The 21,870-nt window shown below is 35.9% G+C and overlaps 3 protein-coding genes across 3 annotated transcripts; all 3 read left to right on the top strand.

Annotated features, from left to right (window-relative positions):
• The first annotated feature begins 2,733 nt into the window (after nucleotides 1–2,733).
• Nucleotides 2,734–3,351, top strand: LOC119070949 (glutaredoxin-C4-like). Its single transcript, XM_037175501.1, has 2 exons — nucleotides 2,734–2,914; nucleotides 2,976–3,351. Exons 1-2 carry the CDS (start codon nucleotides 2,845–2,847, stop codon nucleotides 3,263–3,265), a joined length of 360 nt encoding a protein of 119 aa, XP_037031396.1. The 5' UTR covers nucleotides 2,734–2,844; the 3' UTR covers nucleotides 3,266–3,351.
• Nucleotides 3,352–6,731: 3,380 nt separating this feature from the next.
• On the top strand, nucleotides 6,732–8,456 carry LOC119070946 (UDP-glucosyltransferase 2-like). Its single transcript, XM_037175499.1, has 2 exons — nucleotides 6,732–7,653; nucleotides 7,710–8,456. The coding sequence occupies exons 1-2, from the start codon at nucleotides 6,787–6,789 to the stop codon at nucleotides 8,433–8,435; spliced, it is 1,593 nt and encodes a 530-aa protein (XP_037031394.1). The 5' UTR covers nucleotides 6,732–6,786; the 3' UTR covers nucleotides 8,436–8,456.
• Nucleotides 8,457–13,579: 5,123 nt separating this feature from the next.
• LOC119070948 (UDP-glucosyltransferase 2-like) lies at nucleotides 13,580–15,285 on the top strand. Its single transcript, XM_037175500.1, has 2 exons — nucleotides 13,580–14,479; nucleotides 14,536–15,285. Exons 1-2 carry the CDS (start codon nucleotides 13,634–13,636, stop codon nucleotides 15,256–15,258), a joined length of 1,569 nt encoding a protein of 522 aa, XP_037031395.1. The 5' UTR covers nucleotides 13,580–13,633; the 3' UTR covers nucleotides 15,259–15,285.
• Nucleotides 15,286–21,870: the final 6,585 nt, after the last annotated feature.

Below are 21,870 nucleotides of genomic sequence, written 5' to 3'. Positions count from 1 at the left end.
TATGTAACAGCAACACTGTTCACATATGATTGATATTGCTGAATTATGTTGTCTTGATATGGTGGTGATGTAAAATTTAGTAAAATATTCGTGTCACCGTTCTTGACTCTGATTAAATTAAACAAATTGAATTCCGGCCACCGTTTTTCGGTTCAACCTAACTCAATTTTGTGTACGGTGTCAGTATTTTAGAGATGTTTGACAATTGAAATGAAACAAAAATTGATATTCAGAATAGGTTATTCTATCTTAATGGGTCGTGTCTAAGTAGTGACAGCGCTAGTCTCGGGTGGCAGATAACAAAAACAAAGATTCGAACCATCCAGCAGATTTTCTTTATTGCCGAACACACTTATTCCAGACAACATGACTCGTTCAATTTCACTACTCGCTCTTAAGAGTGATATCGCCAAAACTTGAACCAATTTCAAAACAACGGCTCAGCGATTCGGGCAAGCTATAGCTCGTTTGAATCGTCTTTCAATTCTGAGAAATAGGGATCTTTTACTTTTTCTGTTAGTTTCCCATTTTCGGAGTGAACACGTGAAAGTAATAGCATGTCAATTGGTCGTGAAAACAGTTTTTCGGTGATAGCTCGAGATAGAAATCTTTCTAAAATGTGAAATTCCTACGACCAATTGACATGCTATTACTTTCACGTGTTCACTCCGAAAATGGGAAACTAACAGAAAAAGTAAAAGATCCCTATTTCTCAGAATTGAAAGACGATTCAAACGAGCTGTAGCTTGCCCGGATCGCCGAACCATGGTATTCATTTTCACCAAAATTGGTTCAAGTTTTGGCGATATCACTCTTAATTGTACTGTGTGTGTACGTAATACTATGGTTAAAATAGATTGCTAAATATGCAAAATATGCACAGATGTTTTAAGACTTCGGTTTTCAAAGACACAGTTGTTGATTATATTAGGGTGTAGGGTTTTGCAAAAAGTTTTTTATTTTTTAAGGTCTGTGGGTATATATATTTTTCGAGTTTCTTCCACCATTGCTTGAACTCACTTTTGAGGATGTGGGTATGTTTTATCCAGAATTGACCCATTATTACGAAAAAGTTAATATTTGTTTTTTAAAGTTCAGACCTTCCGTGTGCACACATGAAATCGGAGGTTTGGTACCGATTGGAATTTTAAAGTTATTTTTCACCTAGTAGTGTAAATAGGAAGTTACTGTACCGGCATGATAATTACTCCTGGAGACTTTGGCTTCAATTTGTTTGTACTTTACAGTTCAAACAAACTCTGTATTGCCATGGAAATAAAATCGAAAAGTGCTACTGACTTTGACTTTCGACACTTTGGATTGTCGTAGTTCCTATGAATGGAACGTAAAATTACGAAGTTCGTTTTACAGGGAATTCCAAGGACTATCAAACAGATATAAGATTGATGAAAAGTGTAGATGGTTCTTAGATCACTTCAACTATTTTGCATCAACAAGAGATGGTATCACTCTCTTCGTCTTCTTCTTCTCTCTTTACGGACTTAACCTCACATCCTAATATTGAGAAATATTTCACTAAATTTCACCAAATTTCACTGAAAGAATTCACTATATTTAGGGAATTTCAGTGAAATTTCGGGAATTATTGCTCAATATTAGGAAACAGTGAAACTTCAATGACGTCAGATATAATGACATTCAGAGAAAGTTCACCTACGTGTACGAGGAGAGTTGGAAATTTAGGGCTCACCAAGCGTGAGCGGAAAAGTTTTGATCCAATTTTCAAATTATGAAAGTTGCTAGCTCTGATAAGATAAGACCACAATTTTCATATCAAAAGAGTTCAGGAATTTTTTTTGATTTCCTGTGTCATGTACCTAAATTAATTAAATTAATTGACGAATTAGAACGGATCGTTTTGAACATTAATTCACAGGTCGTCAGGATGGAATCAATTATAGCTTCTTCGTATAGACCTTAACGTCATCCCTGATGTCTGCTTCTAGTAACTACTGCAAAAACAAATCATGACTTCATACGGATATGCCGCCGGCTAGAGCATCGCCCCGGTGCGCTACTTTTTCGTTTCAGGCACATTACGACCCATTTAATTTTACTCATTTCTGTTCTAATGGTTCGTTGGCAAAGCAATTCTCGCGAAACAAACGACATTACAGACCGAACTCTACGTTTAGTGTACTTTCCATCAAAGATAGAACCGACTGGTTTAATACGAGACAATAATCGAAAGAAACCAGATGACATCCTCATGATTTTATGGAATTGAAGTATATCATCTGTTGTCGATGAAGACAATGATAAGCGATAATCTCTGGCAAGTGCTTTCTTAAATGATGAAATGAATTTTGAGTTAAACAATCGGAGTAATAGATTCGACAATTATAAAACTGACAAGCAATGTGCTTGTCTTCTGTGAAAAAATATATTCGTGGACAAAAATGCCCATTTGCAGTATAAATTGTATGTAACACGTTAACCCAACAATATAAAAGAAATTTTTAATCACACAGCACGGAAAATGAGTCATTACTTCATTGACATGAGTGTTAAAATTCATTTCCCGGGGCTTAGTGAGTAAAATGAGTGAGTCGCCCACAGACACAACTTATTACGTCATATTGATGCGGTCATCCCAGGAGCAGAAGAATCAATATTATCGAAAATTTAGGGAAAAAAATTTCGCGTACGATCCTCCCTAACATAAATTTAATAATCTAATTCGTGTAAATAATGTCGGTCCGATAAAAAAAATTGATTCCTACGAAATTGCCGCATTATCAAAGTATCGAATGTTCGCTACGTTGTTTCTTCTTCAGCAGTTGTAGTATCAATACGAAATTTGTTTCAAGTTAATTGTTAAAAATGAAGCTCATCGGAGTGTTGATGCTTTTGGTGGTGCATACAGCTAGTGCATGTGAACAAGGAAGAGCAAGTACGTAGAGACTTTACAAATTGCAATAGCAGAGCAACACTCAGCGTTTTCGATGTTTCAGGTCATTTCATACTCGACACGATCGACCACAATAAAGTTGTGATATTCTCAAAGACAACCTGCCTGTACAGTAATCTGGCGAAAGAGCAATTCCAAAAGCTCAACTATCCTTTTCTCGCTGTTGAGTTGGATGACAGACATGATGGCAAAATGATTCAAGATATTTTAGGCGAAATGACGGCCGCTTCGACGGTACCACGGGTGTTTGTTGATGGAAAGTTCATTGGCGGCGGAACAGAAATAAAGGCAATGTATGAGAGTGGAGAATTGAAGAAATTATTAAAGATTTGAAGTGATAATGAGTTGCAAGAACCTTTCGAGTTTGATTTATTGTGAGTTAGAGCTTTTTGTGGATTTTATCGTTGTGCGAAGAGCTGTGAATTTTTTTGACTGTTTTGCTGGTAAATAATAGACGTGAGGGTTGAGCCTGGACCAAGAACGCTGAGGATAACCAGAAGTCTGTGCTACCGACTGGTAGCCGGAAGTCTGTGCCACCGCAAGGAGTTTCTCGTGGTTTGCCGTGACGGTTTTTTCTGTGGCTGATTCATAGTTTCAAGTGGTTCTTCTGTAGCCGAGGTCTTTGTCCGAAGTTTTATGTGGCGGTTTTTCTGTAATTTTCCCGTGAGAGTTTTTGTGAAGCAGAAGAGTTTTGTGTAATCTTTCCATGGAATTGTTGTGGGTGTAACCCTGTGAGTTGTGATGAGTTTAATTTCCTTGTTGATTGACCGGTTGATCGAATTGCCTTTGTGAAATTGGTGTGTTTTGTCAGCGGTCTTGGAAAGGTACGGTTTCAGTTTTCGTTGGTTTCAATTTTGATTTTGATTTTGCTGCGTTTGGGGATGAATTTCATAGCAGCTTCCAAGAATGTCCGAAATTCCATCAGCCGATGGCAATTAATCTGAAAAAACTGAGATCACTTGTTCGAAAATAAAGTTTTTCGCTGTCTTGTGTAAGAGGCTAACGGAAGCAACTGAGGGTGGTCAGTCCACTCTGACCAAAGACCGCCGCTAGTTCTCGAGGTCGAAACAGCTTTTTTTTTATCTTTGTTACCACTTTATGTGATGTACGGGCAAGGGAAGAGCTAAGACTCTGTTTGTCGTCTGAAAGAGTTTTTATTTCAAAGTCGGAGGTGTAAAAGTGTAAGGAGGAGTTCAAAGTTTGGAGGTCCAGAGAGTGGTTGTAAATTTCAGGGCGAAACATCTTTTTATTATTAACCATGGCATCCTCAATCTATTGTGCTAACAACCGGTTAATGAATCGAAAATTGAAAGAACCGTCAAATGCAATTGCCAAGCCAGGAGCATTACATCATGTATCAGATAAAGAAAAATAACTGAATTATCTCTCTCATAACGCACGGAAAACAAAATTTTATTCGTTGTAACCTGCCTTAACAACCCAATTGAAGCTAGATCATTACTTTCACTGCGTATGGTGTCACCCTCATATACACTTTCACTTTCTATCTGTTTAATTGGGAATAGTGAAGCTGAACGAGCGACATGCCATGGGCCACCTATGATCTAATAGGAACGAGAAAATGGTGTAATAGATTGATGCGTTCGTTTCGTGGAGAAAAAACGGTTTTTATACCTTGCACGTATGCACCTCGTTTGCTCTGGCCATAAAAATTCGCTCTTGTTGGAATTTACTATTTTCTCCCATAACAATAATTGTGAAAGCTTTTCACCAAACTTAAAATGACTTCAACTGATTCACTCAGCTAAGGTTTGTATACAAATATGACTATGGGAGTAATTCACGACGAATATTTCGAGAACATACTTCGGTGAATTTTTGGACGCTGTGAGCGGAATTTCTTTGCGAGGAGACATTAGGAAGGCTTGGCGAGATTGGTACTCTTCTCAGTGGTGTGTCACTGCCAGGACTCTTAGTTGCTTTGCCTCACTCACCAGCTTTAGCTCTCGGTTGGTTCATGGTCTAAAAGTTTACTCACTGATGTGGCTGGGTCTTATTTTGCTTCTATATGAGTAAAATGATCCGGACTATTCATAGAGCTTAGGCTTTCGGGCTATAGAGTGGACAAGGTCGACGGATGGATTGGTGGTGTTATGCCGCTGAGAGATGCTAGTTTTTCCCGGCTTTTATTTTGATTCCTCGCAAAGACAACGTACACTCGATGAGGGTACATCTCTCTGTATTAATATTCGAGGAATGTATTCCATGTTGTGCAAAACTCTTTGCAAAGGGACGATATGGTCGCCGTGTCGGGTCGTTGTGCTATTCAGTGGTGTGCCATCGTCTGGACACGCTGTCATTTCGCTTTTTTCATCGAAGGTCCTCGTCTCAAAGGTGGCTCGTCCGTCAGTCTAATTTGGAAGTAAGAGCTTTTGGGCTAAATAGTGGTTAAGTTTGGCGGTTGACCTTTTGGTGGCGCGCTGCTGAGTGACGCTTCTGTCTGGCTCGGCTTTCATATTGGCCCACTGCAGAGAAAGTTTACGTTCGAACGGGCTAGTCTTATAAAATATGAGACTGGACCAGGTCAATATCGAGCGGAATGTAAATCACAGGCTTTATCAATCCCAATGACAAGGACTGTGATTCGGGCGACAATGTTGCCTTACTCGCTGTCATTAGTGTAAGGTCTAAGGGGTGAGACACAGCTGTCCTCCCAGTGGCTTTCTAGAATTTACAGTCTAATGAAACGAGGTTGACGCCAGTCACTCTTTGCTTTCTGCCCTAAGGATTAGCTATCATTTTGGTACCTAATCATAGGGATCAGTTTGCTCGCCTGGAGTGATTCGTGTAGAGCGTAAGGCAATAGGTTGAGAAGGAGATGAGGTCCTGAAAAGGGCTTCAAGATTTTCATGATGACAGGGTAGCACAAAGGATTCCATGATCTGTGTGCATTGATCAGAAATGATCACCCTAACTGATTAAATCTATAATGGGTGCAAATCTGTTTGTCGTTAAATTTTGAACTCATAGTGGCACCAATGTTAGGTTTTGTTCGGTCCTAAGACTAAGGAATTAATTTCCAAAGTTCCCATAAAATTCCCCAAGTTCCCATTCTTAGGGCATTTACAGAGCAAATTTCCACACCTATGAACCAACACAAAAATGCTGACTCGGTCGCTAATCCTAAGAATCTGTGAACATCTTTTTTTAAATTTTTGCTCCGAATTTTTAAATCAACGATCCTGGCTATCTGGACACATCAGGTTTTTCATCTTCCTACGCCCTATCGAATGAGCCCACTATCGAGTTGAAATGTAAACTTACATTGCCTCCAAATTGAAGAAAATATGAATTTTCTGATTTTGACCTAGTGACCTTTTGACCTCTTTACCGTCATTAGTTCCTCTATCGTTATCAACACCAAATGTTAACAAAAACAATCAGCACTTCATTTTGTGTGCTCATAAAATATAAATGATCTCCGTCAATTATTATACAATTGCATCCATTCCTAACAATTTATTGACGTAATGCCAATCAGTTTTCGTTTATCTCTAATCATTAATTAGAGTGTCCCATTTTTCTTAATGTGATTTTTCGTCTCGACGAAATTTTCCTCGATTTTGGAGGACCAACAGTGTCTGAAATTGAGGACTAAAATTGCCGACTGACGAATTTTTGATCAAGAACTCAGTGAATTCGAAGATACTTAAAAAAAAATCTGTTGAAACTGTAAACACCCTACTAATCGTGACGACTTAGCTTATCTACATTAACTTACGATTTTTGACTTTGATAATGTGATGTTGGAACTAAATACCAAACGAACAATCAGCGATAATCGTTGGTCAGTTTAAATTCGTACAGCTTCTGCTTCTGATGTTCTTGTTTTAATGAACTCCGAATCAATAGAAATGAATTTGAAATTTGTAATTTTTCAATGTGTGATCGGTCTAACTTTATTACAAACGAGATGTTCAAACGGCGCCCGGATATTAGGATTTTTCGGAACTCCCATTCGATCACACTTTATCGTTGAAGAGCCACTTATGAGGGAATTAGCTAAACGCGGGCATGACGTCACTGTCGTCAGTACATTTACTCAACACGGACGACCATTGGAGAACTATCGCTACATTGAAATATCAGACTTTCTCAATGGCACGTTCTTTCACAGTCTTGCATCTGCGGCAGTCCAATCTAACACTGAAAAATCGTCCGCATCAACCTTATTCAGCATTGTCAAGAACTTGGTGGGTTATTCAATGAACTTATTGAAACATCCAAAATTTCTGGCATTAAAGAACGAACACTTTGACTTGGTCATAATTGGATGGTTAACGAACGATTATGTCCTTGGATTGTCTGGACACTTCCACTGTCCATCTGTAATAATAACGCCGAATGTAAATTTTTATCCGATCAGACAATACAGTGGTAACCCTAGCAGTATGTCGACCATTCCATCCGTATTAATGGGAGTGAATCCAAAAATGGCCTTTTTCGACAGAGTTTCCAATTTCTTCGCATACATCGTGGAGTTTTTTGTGTTCGAGTTCAACTTTTATTGGTACGCAATGCCCTACTATAAAGAAGCATTTCCACCGGATCAATATCCCACATATGACGAAGTCTTGAAGAACGTGTCGCTGGTCTTGGTTTCACAGCATTTTAGTGGACATGTTCCCGAAGCATTACTGCCCAATGTGATCGAAATCGAGGGATTGCATGTCGAAAAGGAGCCATCGCCTCTACCTACGGTACGACAACTTCAACATGTGTGGTATAAATGATTGATGTGTGTGATCCTTTTCAGGATATCAAATATTTTTTGGATAGCGCCACTGATGGAGCCATTTTCTTTAGCCTCGGCTCAAGTGTGAATAGCTCTGAATTGCCGCCGGAAAAAATTTCGGTTATTTTACACAAATTCCAGAAAATGAAGCTAAAAATCTTATGGAAATTCGAAACAGACCTGCCAAAACTACCGGACAATGTTAAAATTGCAAAATGGTTACCTCAAAACGATATCCTGGCGCATCCAAATGTGAGACTTTTCATCTCGCATTGTGGCAAGGGAGGTATTACCGAAGCAAAATTCCACGGAGTACCGATACTTGCGATACCCATTTTCGCCGATCAGTTCAGCAATGCAAAGAAAATTCTCAACGAAGGATGGGCAGTGAGTCTTCCGCTTAGTGAGATCAATGCCAACACCTTTTCTACCGCTGTAGACGAAGCTTTAAATAACGCTTCCTATACGCACGTTGCCAAGAAACTATCGACATTATACAAAGATCGACCAGCGCATCCACTGGATACAGCTGTCTTCTGGGTGGAATACGTTATTAGACACGACGGCGCTTATCACATGCAGAGTCCTGCTGTTCATCTGAATTTCCTGCAGTATTATTCGGTCGATGTGCTTGCATTTATTGTTGTTGCTTCGTTCGTGCTGGTTAGAGTGATTAGGATTCTGTTTAACGTATTTCTGATGAAAGTGTTTGGGATTCGGAGGCGACATAAGGTGAAAAAGGAGTAAATTTTAAATAAAATTGGTTTATCGACCTCAAAAATAGTCTTTGACACTTATAAGTGTTAAGCTGGGCGAGAGAAGCAGACGACAAAAATTTATTGATTCCTTAAGTTTAAGGGGAAAGACCTGAACGATAACGGTTGAGTAAAAAAAAATTCACATGCGGAAAGTTGACATTTACATGTGCCCTCTCGGAAAGTGGTCATTACACGCATGTTTGGAACCCCACGGAAAGTGTTCATCCATGTAATAACAACTTTCCGCATGGAACAGCGAAATAAACAACGTTGGATACTAGAAGTAATTCATTAATTCGAGACAATTCGGGTGTTTTAAGCAACTCGCATTGGAATCTGTTATTTTGACTTGTGCAGTACCTACGCAGTAGTTGCTTACCTCGGCATCGGCTCGGATATGCAAACTTGTCGCAATAGCAGTTTCCAAAGCTTGTTGCTTAAATACACACTCGTGAGTTCGACTCGTAGCACAAAATTGATCTCACATCCAATGTAATCTACTATTTACGTGAAGTGAAATATTGCGTCTGGAAACTATGTAGATTAGCCCATTACATGACCCATTTTAGTAGATAGCCAGAAGCCGGTTTTCCAGACGTTCAAAGTGAAATAACTAAATAGTGGATGAATCTCTGAAGCAAGGACGTGGAATTGTTATGTCAACCGTATTATGCGGGGAGCCCGAGTAAAAAAAAGAGTTCTCACAAAGCCTAAATTGATCGAATACAGACTTCTCACTGTCTCAGTGAGGAAAATTTTGTATGAAGTTGAGGACTGAGAAGTCGGAATTCGTTAGATTTAGGCTTTTGAGAAGTCTCACTTACAATTTTTTTTACTGGGGAGGTTCTGGTAAGTAACACTCTATGAGGATGAAACTGGCCAAGGGCAATATTACGAAACTAAGTGGTCGCTCAATCTATTACGCACTCTCAGAGCCGGATTAACCCATGGGCAAAGTGGGCCCGGCCCAGGGCGCTGGGAAAATAGAGGCGCTGAGAAATTAAATTTTTTCGACAGTGTAATCATTTCACGTTCAACATAAGTCATGCACAAATCAACGTCGATTAAAAAAAATTCGCTTCGCTTGCGTCTGTACATTACATTCTTGGGGTAAATGTGAGCTACAAGAAATGCATATATACATCTAACTTGATATTTTTGAATAATACACGCACATCGACTAACCCAAGGCTGTTCGTATTTGGTTATTTAAAGCGTTTTTTTGATGGTCCTGCTTTAGAAAAGTTGAACTTTGAGGCTTCTGGCTGAAGACACTATAAATAATTTTCAATAACCATTCCATTGCTTCATTTTCGTCAGCCGCCGGTGATAGTCGGATGATGGAAAGCTGTTAGCTCATGAGGAATTTTCGAAAATTTTGTAAATTCCTCATGAGCTGAAACCTGCTCATGATCGCCGGACAACGGGAGTTTGGAACAAATAAAGCAGCTGGAAAAGCTGCAGAACAAATCCGTTTCCGCACATTGAAAATTGTTCATGGCATATATTCGCGATTTTTAGACCCGTACGAAGTACTGGGGTCTTATGGGTTTACGCATACGTTTGTAACACGTCGAATTGGACTCCCTGAGTAAGGGGAAACCTATTGTGGTTGTCTAGAGATGCCAAATCCGCGAAAAAAAAATGTCCGTCTGTCCGTCTGTCCGTCTGTCCGTCTGTCCGTCTGTCTGCACGATAACTTGAGTAAAACGCATCCGATTTTGAAAATTCTTCTTTTTCCCGTTTGGTAATGTCAAAAGACAGGCTAAGTTCGAAGATGAGTGATTTTGGATCGACCCCTCCCGAGCTGTGGCCCAATAAGTGCTTTACGGTTTTTCGAAGATATCTCCGGACATTTAAACGTTAAACTTGTAAGTGATACGTCAAATAAAAGGTATTTACAATACCGATCGACAAAAAAAAAGTTTATGGAAATCGGATGACCGACTCGTGAGTTAGACCCCTTGGTGTGGAACAGGCACAGGGCGGCAAGCAGTTTATTAGATAGGTATTGACCGTACCAATCAGGGAAATTTTTTTTTATGAAATTATGTTCTCCGGAGCGTGAGCTAGGTCTCTTGGAGTGAGCTCTTATCTGGCTACTCGGAAGTACAGTGAACGTGGTGTATTTTGACAATATCTCGAGTAAATTTTGACCGAATTTCATGAATTTTTTTTTGTTTGAAAGGTATTAACGAATGTAAAGCGTCGGTACTATTTCCGGTCTCCTAACAAAATGGCTGCCGGCGGCCATATTGGATTTTAGTAAAATAGAAATATCTTGGGAAAAATGATACTTAGAGAGTTTCTGTTAACATGGAAATAATTTGTTATGTGTGTGGGGTTTCAGGGATTCCATATACGGACATCTATATATACCTATATACAGCTATATTGAGCTATATACAGGCATATAGAGCTATATAATAGCATATATTTATCTGTGAAATGTTTATTTATAGTGAAATATAGTTAAATATAGCGGTATATAGCTGTTTAAATAGGAATTTATGAAATTTGTCTTCGTACGGGGCTGTCTATATTGCCTCCGGCAATTTAGTTGTATATGATAACAAGGCAAAGAGTGGATAATGTAAGTGATTTTAAAGGGAGAATAGTTTTTCAGCAGAGAAGAAAATGAAGTAAGAGAAATGAAGAGTTTCACATTAAAGGCTTTTGATACGAATAGGTGTTTCGTACGGGTCGGCGTTAGCTATGTTTTTTTGTCGAAATCCAAGGCCAATTACCTAAATTGACGCCGTAAGTGCGGTCGAAATTCAAAATTGAAAGTGCGGAGGTCTTTCTAACGTAGCGTCATTTTCATACAATGAAGCGTTGAAAAGTATTTTTTGGTTCACTTTTTCATCGAATCGTTCACTTAAAATTCAAATTTTAGGCACACTTACGGCGTGAATTTCAAGATCTAACACTTTCAGAGTGAAGACAAAGGATCATTATAGAGTGCCCTAAACTTCAATACTTTTGGGATCCCGAGTCCTAGATCCTTGAAATTGCTTCAACGCAAGTCGTTTTTTCCGAATCATGACCTTACCCAACGCACTGCTCCTAGCATGAACATAAGAAATATTTGGAGGCTGATGAAGTCACAGTAGGCACTGCGTTTCTTTCGTGAAGATAGGTGACTTGTTTTAGTTGTGTGAGTTCAAACACACAATACAATCAATCTTAAGCGGTAGCTCTCATCACAAAAGCCTCCAAATTCGACGTTTGTCAAAGTAGTGTTCATGCTAGGAGCAGTGCGTTGCCTTACCAAGTAGAGTAAATCTCGCAATATAATGAAACTTTAACAGTATCACAAATATTGTGTCAAAAATTCACGTTTTTTTCTTGGTTTTTCCAAACAACGCGTTCATGTTCTAACGATCTTCCAAGGGAAGTGAAAAGTGAGAATAATGAGAGGACATTCGAGTGTAAATTGAAAGAACACCTGAATGAAACTATAGAATTGTGATGTAAATTTGTATTGTAGTGTTCATTTTTCAATGTCTGTGATTATGGAACTTTGTATTTGAAAATAGCTATTTGCTAAATAAATTTGTTTCATTTGATTCGTTCTTCAAGAAGAATTTCAAGAAAAAATTGTTTCGGATTCATTCTACAAACTTCAAACTTAAAATCCCGAAAAATACGAGCGAAACCTTTTTATAACTTTACTTGATTTTTGTTTGTGGGAAAGTTTTGCGAATTAATCACGAAAACTGTGGTTATATCATATATCTCTCATTCATATATGGTTATATGTTATCATAAGCTTGCCACCTCGCCTCGCTCGCCGTTTCTAACTACACATTACTTAGAAAATAATATTCTTGAGGAAATGTTGAAAACATTTTATTTGATTTGGTTGACAATGTGGGAAACAATTTCTTTAATAAATTTTTCATGCGGCGCTGCAAGGCTCATTGCCCAGGGCGCTGTAAATGCTTATCCGGCCCTGCGGCACTCTGATCCTACTCGTATCGTGTGGTTAACACAAAATGCGACAATTTAATTAATTAATTCAATTGTCGCAAGGTGAGCGCTTTACTCACTCACGTTTTTTAGTGGCAACGGCCCTGAGGGCTATTAATTGAACGAATTGTATGTTTGAGTGATAATTGTAACGATGAAGAAAAAATAGTCTAGTGATATGAAGGCTAACGGGTGCAAATGGTTCAAGATACAGTGCACATACAATTTTCGTTTGTCACTAAACGATAGGGTGACGATTTAAAAAAAAAGTTGATTGGATCAAAATACGGATTTTTTTACTAAATAAAATTGACGATAAAATGTAACTTTTTACATTTAAAGTGGCGACAAATATTTTGTGCGTGAAAAATTTGAACATACGTATGTCCTATATTCATATACTTTAACATAGAAAGTAGTATCATTTGTTGAAGGTGAAAATCGGAAATATTTTTTGAAATACTTTTTGACCGAAGGTTTGTTTTAAATTTAAAAAAATGGTTTTGACTGAACTGAGTGAAAGTTTGGATGGACATTGTTGTTGGATTCCATGAATTACATCTAGTTAACGAGTTATAATTCAATTAATGTTTGATCATAGTGAACGATTTACTCTATTTGTAAGTCTTCTCCATTAAAGATCATTTTTCTAAACGTGCGAGTTTTCTTTTAACATCAAAAAACTTTTCATGGAAATTGTAGACACCCTACCAATCATGACGTAGTATATCTCTACTAACGTTAACGCATGCTTTTCTGTCTATGATAATATCTATAATATAAAGTTTAATATTTATTGGTCTAGTAGTTTATTTGTCTCTCTATAGACAGACGAAAAGTCGTAGAGACAACATGCTTGGTATGCCGAATGCAGAAACGTTAGGACTTACGCGCCAAAAATTTTCCACTTTCACGAGTTTATTTGGCTCGTGAACTTTTTTTTGTTTGTTTACTTTGTGGATGCATCAAAATATTGACGCCTCAAAACATTGTTTGGGAAGAATTTATTTGACGGGTGAAAACATTTTTGACGCGTGAAACATTTCTTCCGCGTGAAAATATTTAAGTATTTTGTCATTATAGTAATTCCGAGCAAAGACGGGTTTTCTCCTCTAGTCTGCTATAAAAACTGTCATAAACGGATAATCAGCGGTAATCGTTGGACAGTCACACATCCGCTGCTTCTGTTGGTGTTACGCACGAATTAATACGGAGATGAAATTGAGTTTTGTAATTTTCCGAGGTGTGGTTTGGTTAATATTATCACAAATAAGATGCTCACATGGTGCCCGAATATTGGGATTTTTCGGAGCACCTATTAGATCCCACTTTATCGTTGAGGAGCCACTTATGAAGGAATTGGCTAAGCGTGGACATGACGTCACTGTTATCACTCCATTCAGCCAGCAAGGATCTGCTTTGGACAACTATCGTTACATTGAAATATCAGACTCTCTCAATAGTTCGTTCTTTCAAAGCTTTACATCTTCAGCAGTCCAATCTGGCGACGAAAAATCGTCCATATTAAAGATATTCAATATGCTCTATAGCATGGCCGGAGAATCAATGAATTTATTGAGGCATCCCAAGTTTTTGGCATTAAAGAAAGAACACTTTGACTTGGTCATAATTGGATGGTTTTTGAACGACTATGCCCTTGGATTGTCGGGCCATTTCCACTGTCCATCTGTAATAATCACGGCTAATAAAAACCTTTATCCGATCAGACAATTCAGTGGTAATCCTAGCAGTGCGCTGACTATTCCAACCGTTTTGATAGAAGTGAATCCAAGGATGGCTTTTTTCGACAGAGTTCTCAATCTGTTCGCATACATCGTGGAGTTCCTTATGTTTGAATTTATCTTTCATTGGTACGCAATGCCCTACTATAAGGAAGCATTTCCACCGCATCAGTATCCCTCGTATGACGAAGTATCGAAGAACGTGTCATTGGTCTTGGTTGCGCAGCATTTCAGTGGACATGTTCCCGAAGCATTACTGCCGAATGTAATCGAAATCGAGGGTTTACATGTCGAAAAGGAGCCATCGCCTCTTCCTACGGTACGACAACTTCAACATGTGTGGTATAAATGATTGATGTGTGTGATCCTTTTCAGGATATCAAAGATTTTTTGGATAGCGCCACTGATGGAGCCATTTTCTTTAGCCTCGGCTCAAATGCTAAAAGCTCCGAGCTACCGCAGGAAGCGATCTCGGCTATTATACACAAATTCCAGAAAATGAAGCTAAAAATCTTATGGAAATTCGAAGCAGACCTGCCCAATAGACCGGACAATGTTAAAATTGGAAAATGGTTGCCACAGAACGACATTTTGGCTCATCCAAATGTGAAGCTTTTCATATCACACTGTGGCAAGGGAGGAATTACTGAAGCAAAATTCCACGGAGTACCGATACTTGCGATACCAATGTTCGCCGATCAATTCAGCAATGCTGTCAAAATTCTTAACGAAGGATGGGCTGTGAGTCTTCCGCTTGGTGAGATCAATGCCAACACCTTTTCTGCCGCCTTAGACGAAGCTTTAAATAACGCTTCCTATACGCAAGTTGCCAAGAAACTGGCAACATTATACAGAGATCGACCAGCGCATCCACTGGATACAGCTGTCTTCTGGGTGGAATACGTTATTAGACACGACGGCGCTTATCACATGCAGAGTCCTGCTGTTCATCTGAATTTGTTGCAGTATTATCTAGTTGATGTGATTGCATTTATTGTTGTCGCTTTGTTAGTAGTGGTTAGAGTGATTAGGATTCTGTTTAACGTTTTTCTGATGAAAGTGTTTGGGATTCGGAAGCGAAAGTTGAAAAAGGAATAAAATTTAAATAAAATACAATTTTTGCAACCAAATTGGTTTCTCTACCTTGAAAATAGTCTTTGCTATTAATATGTTGGGAAGCGGACATTATTAACTGCATGATGTCGATATTGTACTTTTTCAGAGGGCTCTTTTTTGAAAGTGGACCAGCCTCCGTCAAATCAATTTTTAGCGATGCTTTGTTTATTGGCCCAGATAGCCCTTGACCCTAACAGTCTAGAACCGCAGTCGTTTAATTTTAGTATTCTTTTATTGGCTAGTGAACTTCTACCAAAAGTCGAAAATAGTAATTTACTACTGGCTATGGACATTGGACATACTTGTGTGGGGCTGGGGGCTCATTGGGTAGGTATTGTCCAGGCGATACTGGGCAAAAACAGATGAACAAAAATAATGTTTCATTCAATGAAGTTTTGATGGACTTCAAAAGGTGATATCTCCCATCTATTGAATGTTTATCTTTAGATTTACTTCGAGGATTCTACGGGGTCAAAAAATGTACCGATCATAAATACAGTTCCAGATACAATTGATTTCACAATTTTCGTTTTCTAAAAAAGTCGCATTGTCTGCGGTGGTTGAAGCACTTTCTGGACTAAATTTTATAAGGGTCGATGAAAAGAGACGCGGGCTGATAAGATGTTGCTTTAAAAATCTGTGAAGGCAGCTGACGGCATTTACGGATGTTCTTTAAGGATGTCGTCAAGTGTAAGGCTCGGAGGTAAGGTGAGGAAAAATGCTAACTGTCCTGACCAGGTTTCATGTGATTTTGTGTCGGGTCGAGTCAGGTCGACAGGTATTTTGAAAGTCTGTTTTCAGGTTGACCTGACCTGTTCCGAGCTTTAGTAAAGTTGCCGGAAAGGGTTTGTAGTGTAGGGCTAACACCTCTAGCAATCAACCGAAGCTGAAAGTGAAATGAAAGACAGATATTTCTTTTCCTTGAAATTCGACTTTATAATTTCATTGTTTTTTATATTTGAAATTTGTTTTCTTTCTTTTTAACATAATATCTTATAAATATATATATTTTCTATTTTAATAATTTTTAATTGTTTTTTTCTTTTTTTTATAATATAACAATAAAAAAATTAAACATTACATTCTACATACACATATTGTTTTTTTCATTTTTTTTATTTTGTTTATTATAGATTATTCATCATTTCCATTGTAATTTTTTTTAGTACATTTTTAAGGGACCAGTTTAGTGTTTTTTGTAATAAATTTTTTGTATTTTCTTTTTCATATTTTTACCAATTAAAATTATTTTCGATCTTGTTAAGGATTTGTGCTTGTCATATCTTCATTTTTATTGTTTTTTTAATTTTACTTTTACTTAATCAAGTGTGTATCTAAGAATGGTAGTAGTTTGATGAATTGTTTTTTGCTTTTTTTTCTCTCTCTCTCTCATTCTCTCTAAATTTATTTTCCTCTTTTTTCCATTAACATTCTGTTATTATTATTCACAGAGAGGTTTTCTTCGCCTTCTTCAAGTTTTCCGCATTTAAATCACTACTCTTTACCAATGATGTGTGTCTTAATAAAACAATTTATTCGTTCACAATTTCATATGGTTTTTTTTGAAACAATCACTAAGAACTGGCACTTTAAATCACCATTTATGGGAACCAAAAAAAAACAACAAGATTCTACGTTCCATATCAATTTTACTCAAGCTACTCGGGATATATTCATATATTTATAAAAAAAGTACACCGATTATTAACCTCACGGTTAAAAAAATTATCGACGACTGTCGCACCCGTTTTTCGAGAGTAAAATTAATTACATTTCAATGAGACTTATGGGGTGGGCGGAAATTGTGGGTATGATTATTGTCCTCAGAGTGTTATTCATCTATTAATTAGATTCTAACGCTTCTCGCGTCGTCGAGGTAACAATAATGAATTTACCGCCCTTCGTCTCACACAGATATGTAATCATACCATTTTGAAAGTAAACTGTTTACTAAATTGAACGAACAAAAAAAAAAGTTAGTTTTGAAAGAATGAAAGAAAAAATTGAAATATTACAAGCGATTTTCGGATTTTATTTTAATTTTTTATCTTTTCACTTAAAGTTTTTATTTTGTTTTTTGTATTTTTTTCATCTTCTTCTTTAAATTTGTTATTTTGTTTGAATAATACATATACACATATCAATCAATTTCTCAATAACATTACATAATATAAATAAGAGCGAGATCAAATAACTTAATTTTCAGTTGATTTGTACTCCCTAGGTAATTCAAATTAGTATTTTTCTTTTGTATTTCTTTTCTTATTTTTTTTTCTTTTAAGTTTAATATTGATTTTGTTTTGACCTATTTATAGAAAAAAAAACTTGCACACAACTTCCACGTTTTTTTAAAGAATTTGTTTTTTTTACTTTCTTTCATTTTTTTTATTTTTTATTTTTTAAATATTTTTTTATTACACAGCATCTACTATTATCAAATTTTGTATTCACATTGAATTGATTAGGTTTTTCTTTTAAGTTTATTCTTTCAAGTTTTTCTCTTTTTTATAATTTTTTATTATTTTAAATTTTGATGTTTTCTTGTTATGTGTTTTAGTACGAACTCGATTTTTATTTTAAAATTAAAAGTTTTCTTAAAAATTTTTCCCTCTTGTGCGTGTTTACTTTCACAAATTAATACAAAAAAAACACGCGCCAGCTTTTCAGTTTGAAATTGAAAAAGAAGTTTAAAAAAACGAGATATTCAAAGGTAAAATCGACTTATTTAATATTTTCATTTATTCATCTTTGATTATCTATTGCTAAATATATAGTTCAATGTTTACTTATAGTTGTGTGTGTGTACAAACATTCAGCTACATGATTTTTTGCGTGAAGAACACGTTACAAGGAAAAAAAAAATATTTTAACTGATGATTTTTAAACGACTGCTTTATTATGATATTTTTGTTATAGAATTAAAAATTTGACATTGTTATGGTTAATTTATTATAAAGAAAATCATGGAACAATCGATGGAGTTTGGAAGTTTGGAAAAGAAAAAGAATTCAACGAAACTATGATGTGTTGTATTAGACGGTGTCACGTCACAACATAACCTCACAATGATTAAAATTCTAACAGAACATGCTATCAAAAATCTATCAAACTTGTTATAGAATTTGATTTTCGAATATTTAATTTATTGGAAATTTAATAGGAAATGCTGTGCTGTTCCGAAACTAACTCTCAATAATGTAATAGATTTTTGTATTGGTAATTATATTCCATTTCTAGTACATTTCGTCATAAAATTACTAATTTCAACGCTCTATTTTTGTGTGAACTGATTCTACTAATTTCTAACAGATCGAGATGTTTCATTTTTTTTTAAATTTTCCAAAAACTTACGTTTCCTCATTGTAGAAGAACAATGTTTTTGAAAAAAAAATAATCGAGAAGTCGCATCGCAGCATTGGTTAGTTTTATAAACGAAACAGTAGCAGTAATGAAAAAAGCAGTTGAACCAGATCTTAAAATGAAACTTACAGGTCAATTGCTTATTTGAAAGATTCCTTAGAATGTATTGAAATTTCGCTATTTATAGACATTGAAAAATAAAAAGGAATTTATTGTCGTGGTATTTCTTCGCGCAAAATGTTATTATTTGTCATGCGAAAAGAACAATGACATTTTGTACGAAAAAAAGACGAAGCAGGTGAATTGCTTCAGTAAATTGCCTTTTCTTACCGAAATCGTTAAAATATCAATATTTCCTAAATAATTGAGTGTGCAAGAGAGTCGTGTTAATTACACGATAAAGAGTTTGATTTATGGCTAAAAGAAGTGAAAAATTGATTCAATATGCGTGATTGGATTAGTATAGATCGGAGGAATCAATGACACTCCTCACATCTAATATCTCATTAATTCCTTTTTTAAATGTTTAAAGTCGCAGTGACTAGTTTAAGGAAAACGTTTTTCCGAAAAATGGAAAAAATAGATCTTTCTAATCATCTGCTGTCGACAACAATGCCGGAAAAGAAGCGATGAGGTCTGGCTACAAATCGTTTATATCGTTTAAACAATTGAAGTAACAGATTTTATTTTAAACGACGAGACTTTAAACAAACCAAGTTGCAGATTTTATTCTCAACTCTTTTGTCATTCCAACAATTCCAACACCATCGAAAATGTTACAGGATTCCAAGGTATTATTGGTTTTAAAAACAAAGGTATGGCTTTGAATTCGTACATTCGAAGCAAAATACATTTTGTAATTTAATTAATTAAATTGTGGCCTTTTTAAGAATCTAATTATTTTTTTTAAAATTTTTGTTCTACTAAAACACTTTAAAATTATTTATTTTTCTCCTTTTAATGCACAGAAATAAGTCGCAAGTTTTTTTTTTGTTTTTTTCCTTTTCTTTTAAAGTTTTTATCATTACGCATATTTGTTTTATGAAAATGTTCATAACGGACAGACAGATATATAATATCTATCCGCCTTACAATTGTGTATCCAATTACTTTTTTTCGCAAATTTACAAAGGCGATTTCTATAAACGAAATTAGTTTTTAGTTTTAAAGGATTTTCTCTTGAGATGACCATCTAACTAGTCTTCTTATAACAAACACAATTTTCTTATCTGTTTTGTTTGATAATTAGAATTCAATGAAAATAACCTAATTTGTACATGATCCATAAGCTAAGATGTAATTCCTTCACACCAAAGTCCATTTTTTGTCATTATGAGGTCACTTACAAAGCAGATAAAACATTAGGACAATAAGCGAGGGGGTGGGATGATGGTGGGGGCATTGTGCCAAAGAACAAGTGACTGAATTATATGGACACGAACAACGAACACGAATAGGTTTCTTTATAGCGATAATTTGTGAAGATTTTATTAAAGTGAAGCTCACATATCACAGACGATTTTTCAACGTCGCAAATTTTTTGTTTTTTTTTTTACTTAGTTAAAAATCTTCAACGGAGAGAATTATCTTTTCAAATTCATCCCTGCATATCCAGAGATCAGAAATTTGTAATCAGTTTCATTGAAGACAGACACAGGACGCAAGCCATTACTTTGTTAAGATCTTTGACAATTCTATCAATTACTTGGTTTTGCATGCCTTAAAGGTGCAGTTTACATAGATTCGCGTAGCGTATATAAGTGAAATTTTTAGTTTTGTTCTCTTTTAATGATACTAATTGCGTGTGCTAAAAGCGATGGTTCCTTCAGATTTTCGGTACGCTTAAGTCGAGTAAGCCACCTAAGGGGCCATATCGGAATATGATTTTCTCTGACAGCATAAGAGATCATATCTTGAGATGGCTTCATTTCCCTCTTTGTGCAGAAACGAATATGTCTGCCCGCCGAAAAAATACTTTTTCTCGAGTTAGACAGAAAGAATTAGTAAACATCAGAATTGGTACTAATTGGTTATTGCGAGACTGGCAACGAGATATTCTGAGTTGATTTATAAAGTCCAGACACATCGACCAAATTGCATTTTAAAATTGAGTCGATTGGGTGGGTACATGGTGTAATGCCATTTGCCTAATAACTTTAAAGCCTTTTTTGTCTACTAGCTGGAGAACTTCATCCAACTCTTTTGATGTCCTTTTATGTCACTCTATCAGATAAAACGAAATTGGCTTCGATATTTGACTAGTGAAATTGTAACACTTAAGTTTGCGTTACAGACTTCCAACATGTCCTGTACGTAATCTACTGGTAATTTAGTAAAAGAAAAACTACGTTTCAAGTTAGATCCTAGTCTAAGCATTATTTCGATGAATTATGATGATCATTTACACCTTGATCAATTAAAATAAATTTTGCAGTCACACGATATGTGCGTATACTAAAATGTGAATCGAGGCGCTGATAATTGCAGCAACTTTTTTCGGGAAACTGTTTTCCCACATTTCCCAGCTTCTCCTGTTAATTTTTAACAAATATTTGTGGGAAAATTCACAAAAATGTGTGAAGATCTAGGAAAATGTGAGAAAATTTTATGAAAAAATGGGAAAATTCGTATATTTCGTTGATTTAAAAAGCTCTGAGGATTTTATATGATTTTCTTGAGATTTTGTTTGCCGTTTTTGCTGGATTTTTCGAGATTTAAACAAATTCTTCAGTATTTCCTTTTTGAGCTTTGAAGTATTTCATTTGGTTGGCAGAGAAATTTTTAGTTTATCTATCCCTCGATATATGATATTAGCAAGCCATTTCGTTTGGGAAGTGTTTCAGTTCACATAGCCATGCTCTGTAAACTCTACTTTGAAAACCAAGTCTTTTAAACACAATTTACCCCTTTTGTTTTGATACGCAGATGGAATATTTAGCAGTTTCTTGTACACTAAAAACGTAATATCAATTTTTATTTTCTCTCTTTAAAATATGTAATTTTTTTTTTTAAATGGAAATTAATGAAAAAATTATCATTATCACAGCTAAAATATTAATGAGTAGTTTGTAAGTGTGCATCAATATAAATCGAATTAGTTTTCTTCTTTTTCTTTTAAATTTTATTTTTTGTTTTGTTTCATTTTATCTTTTTAAATCTTTAATTAATAAGAAAAAGATTAGTTTTTCCTTTTCCATTCCACATACTTTCACTGTTTGCATTTTTCATTAATAA

The sequence above is a fragment of the Bradysia coprophila genome (genome assembly GCF_014529535.1).
Source record: "Bradysia coprophila strain Holo2 chromosome IV unlocalized genomic scaffold, BU_Bcop_v1 contig_106, whole genome shotgun sequence".
In the NCBI taxonomy this organism is placed as follows: domain Eukaryota; kingdom Metazoa; phylum Arthropoda; class Insecta; order Diptera; family Sciaridae; genus Bradysia; species Bradysia coprophila.
The sequence above is the reverse complement of the archived record's forward strand: the minus strand, read 5'-3'. Positions and strand labels throughout refer to the sequence as shown.

Bases quoted from the DNA above. Each gene is read 5' to 3' on its own strand.
- LOC119070946 (XM_037175499.1), top strand. From the start codon at position 6,787: ATGAACTCCGAATCAATAGAAATGAATTTGAAATTTGTAATTTTTCAA. The intron at 7,654-7,709 runs GTACGACAACTT...GATCCTTTTCAG, and splicing joins AGCCATCGCCTCTACCTACG to GATATCAAATATTTTTTGGA.
- LOC119070948 (XM_037175500.1), top strand. From the start codon at position 13,634: ATGAAATTGAGTTTTGTAATTTTCCGAGGTGTGGTTTGGTTAATATTA. The intron at 14,480-14,535 runs GTACGACAACTT...GATCCTTTTCAG, and splicing joins AGCCATCGCCTCTTCCTACG to GATATCAAAGATTTTTTGGA.
- LOC119070949 (XM_037175501.1), top strand. From the start codon at position 2,845: ATGAAGCTCATCGGAGTGTTGATGCTTTTGGTGGTGCATACAGCTAGT. The intron at 2,915-2,975 runs GTACGTAGAGAC...TCGATGTTTCAG, and splicing joins ATGTGAACAAGGAAGAGCAA to GTCATTTCATACTCGACACG.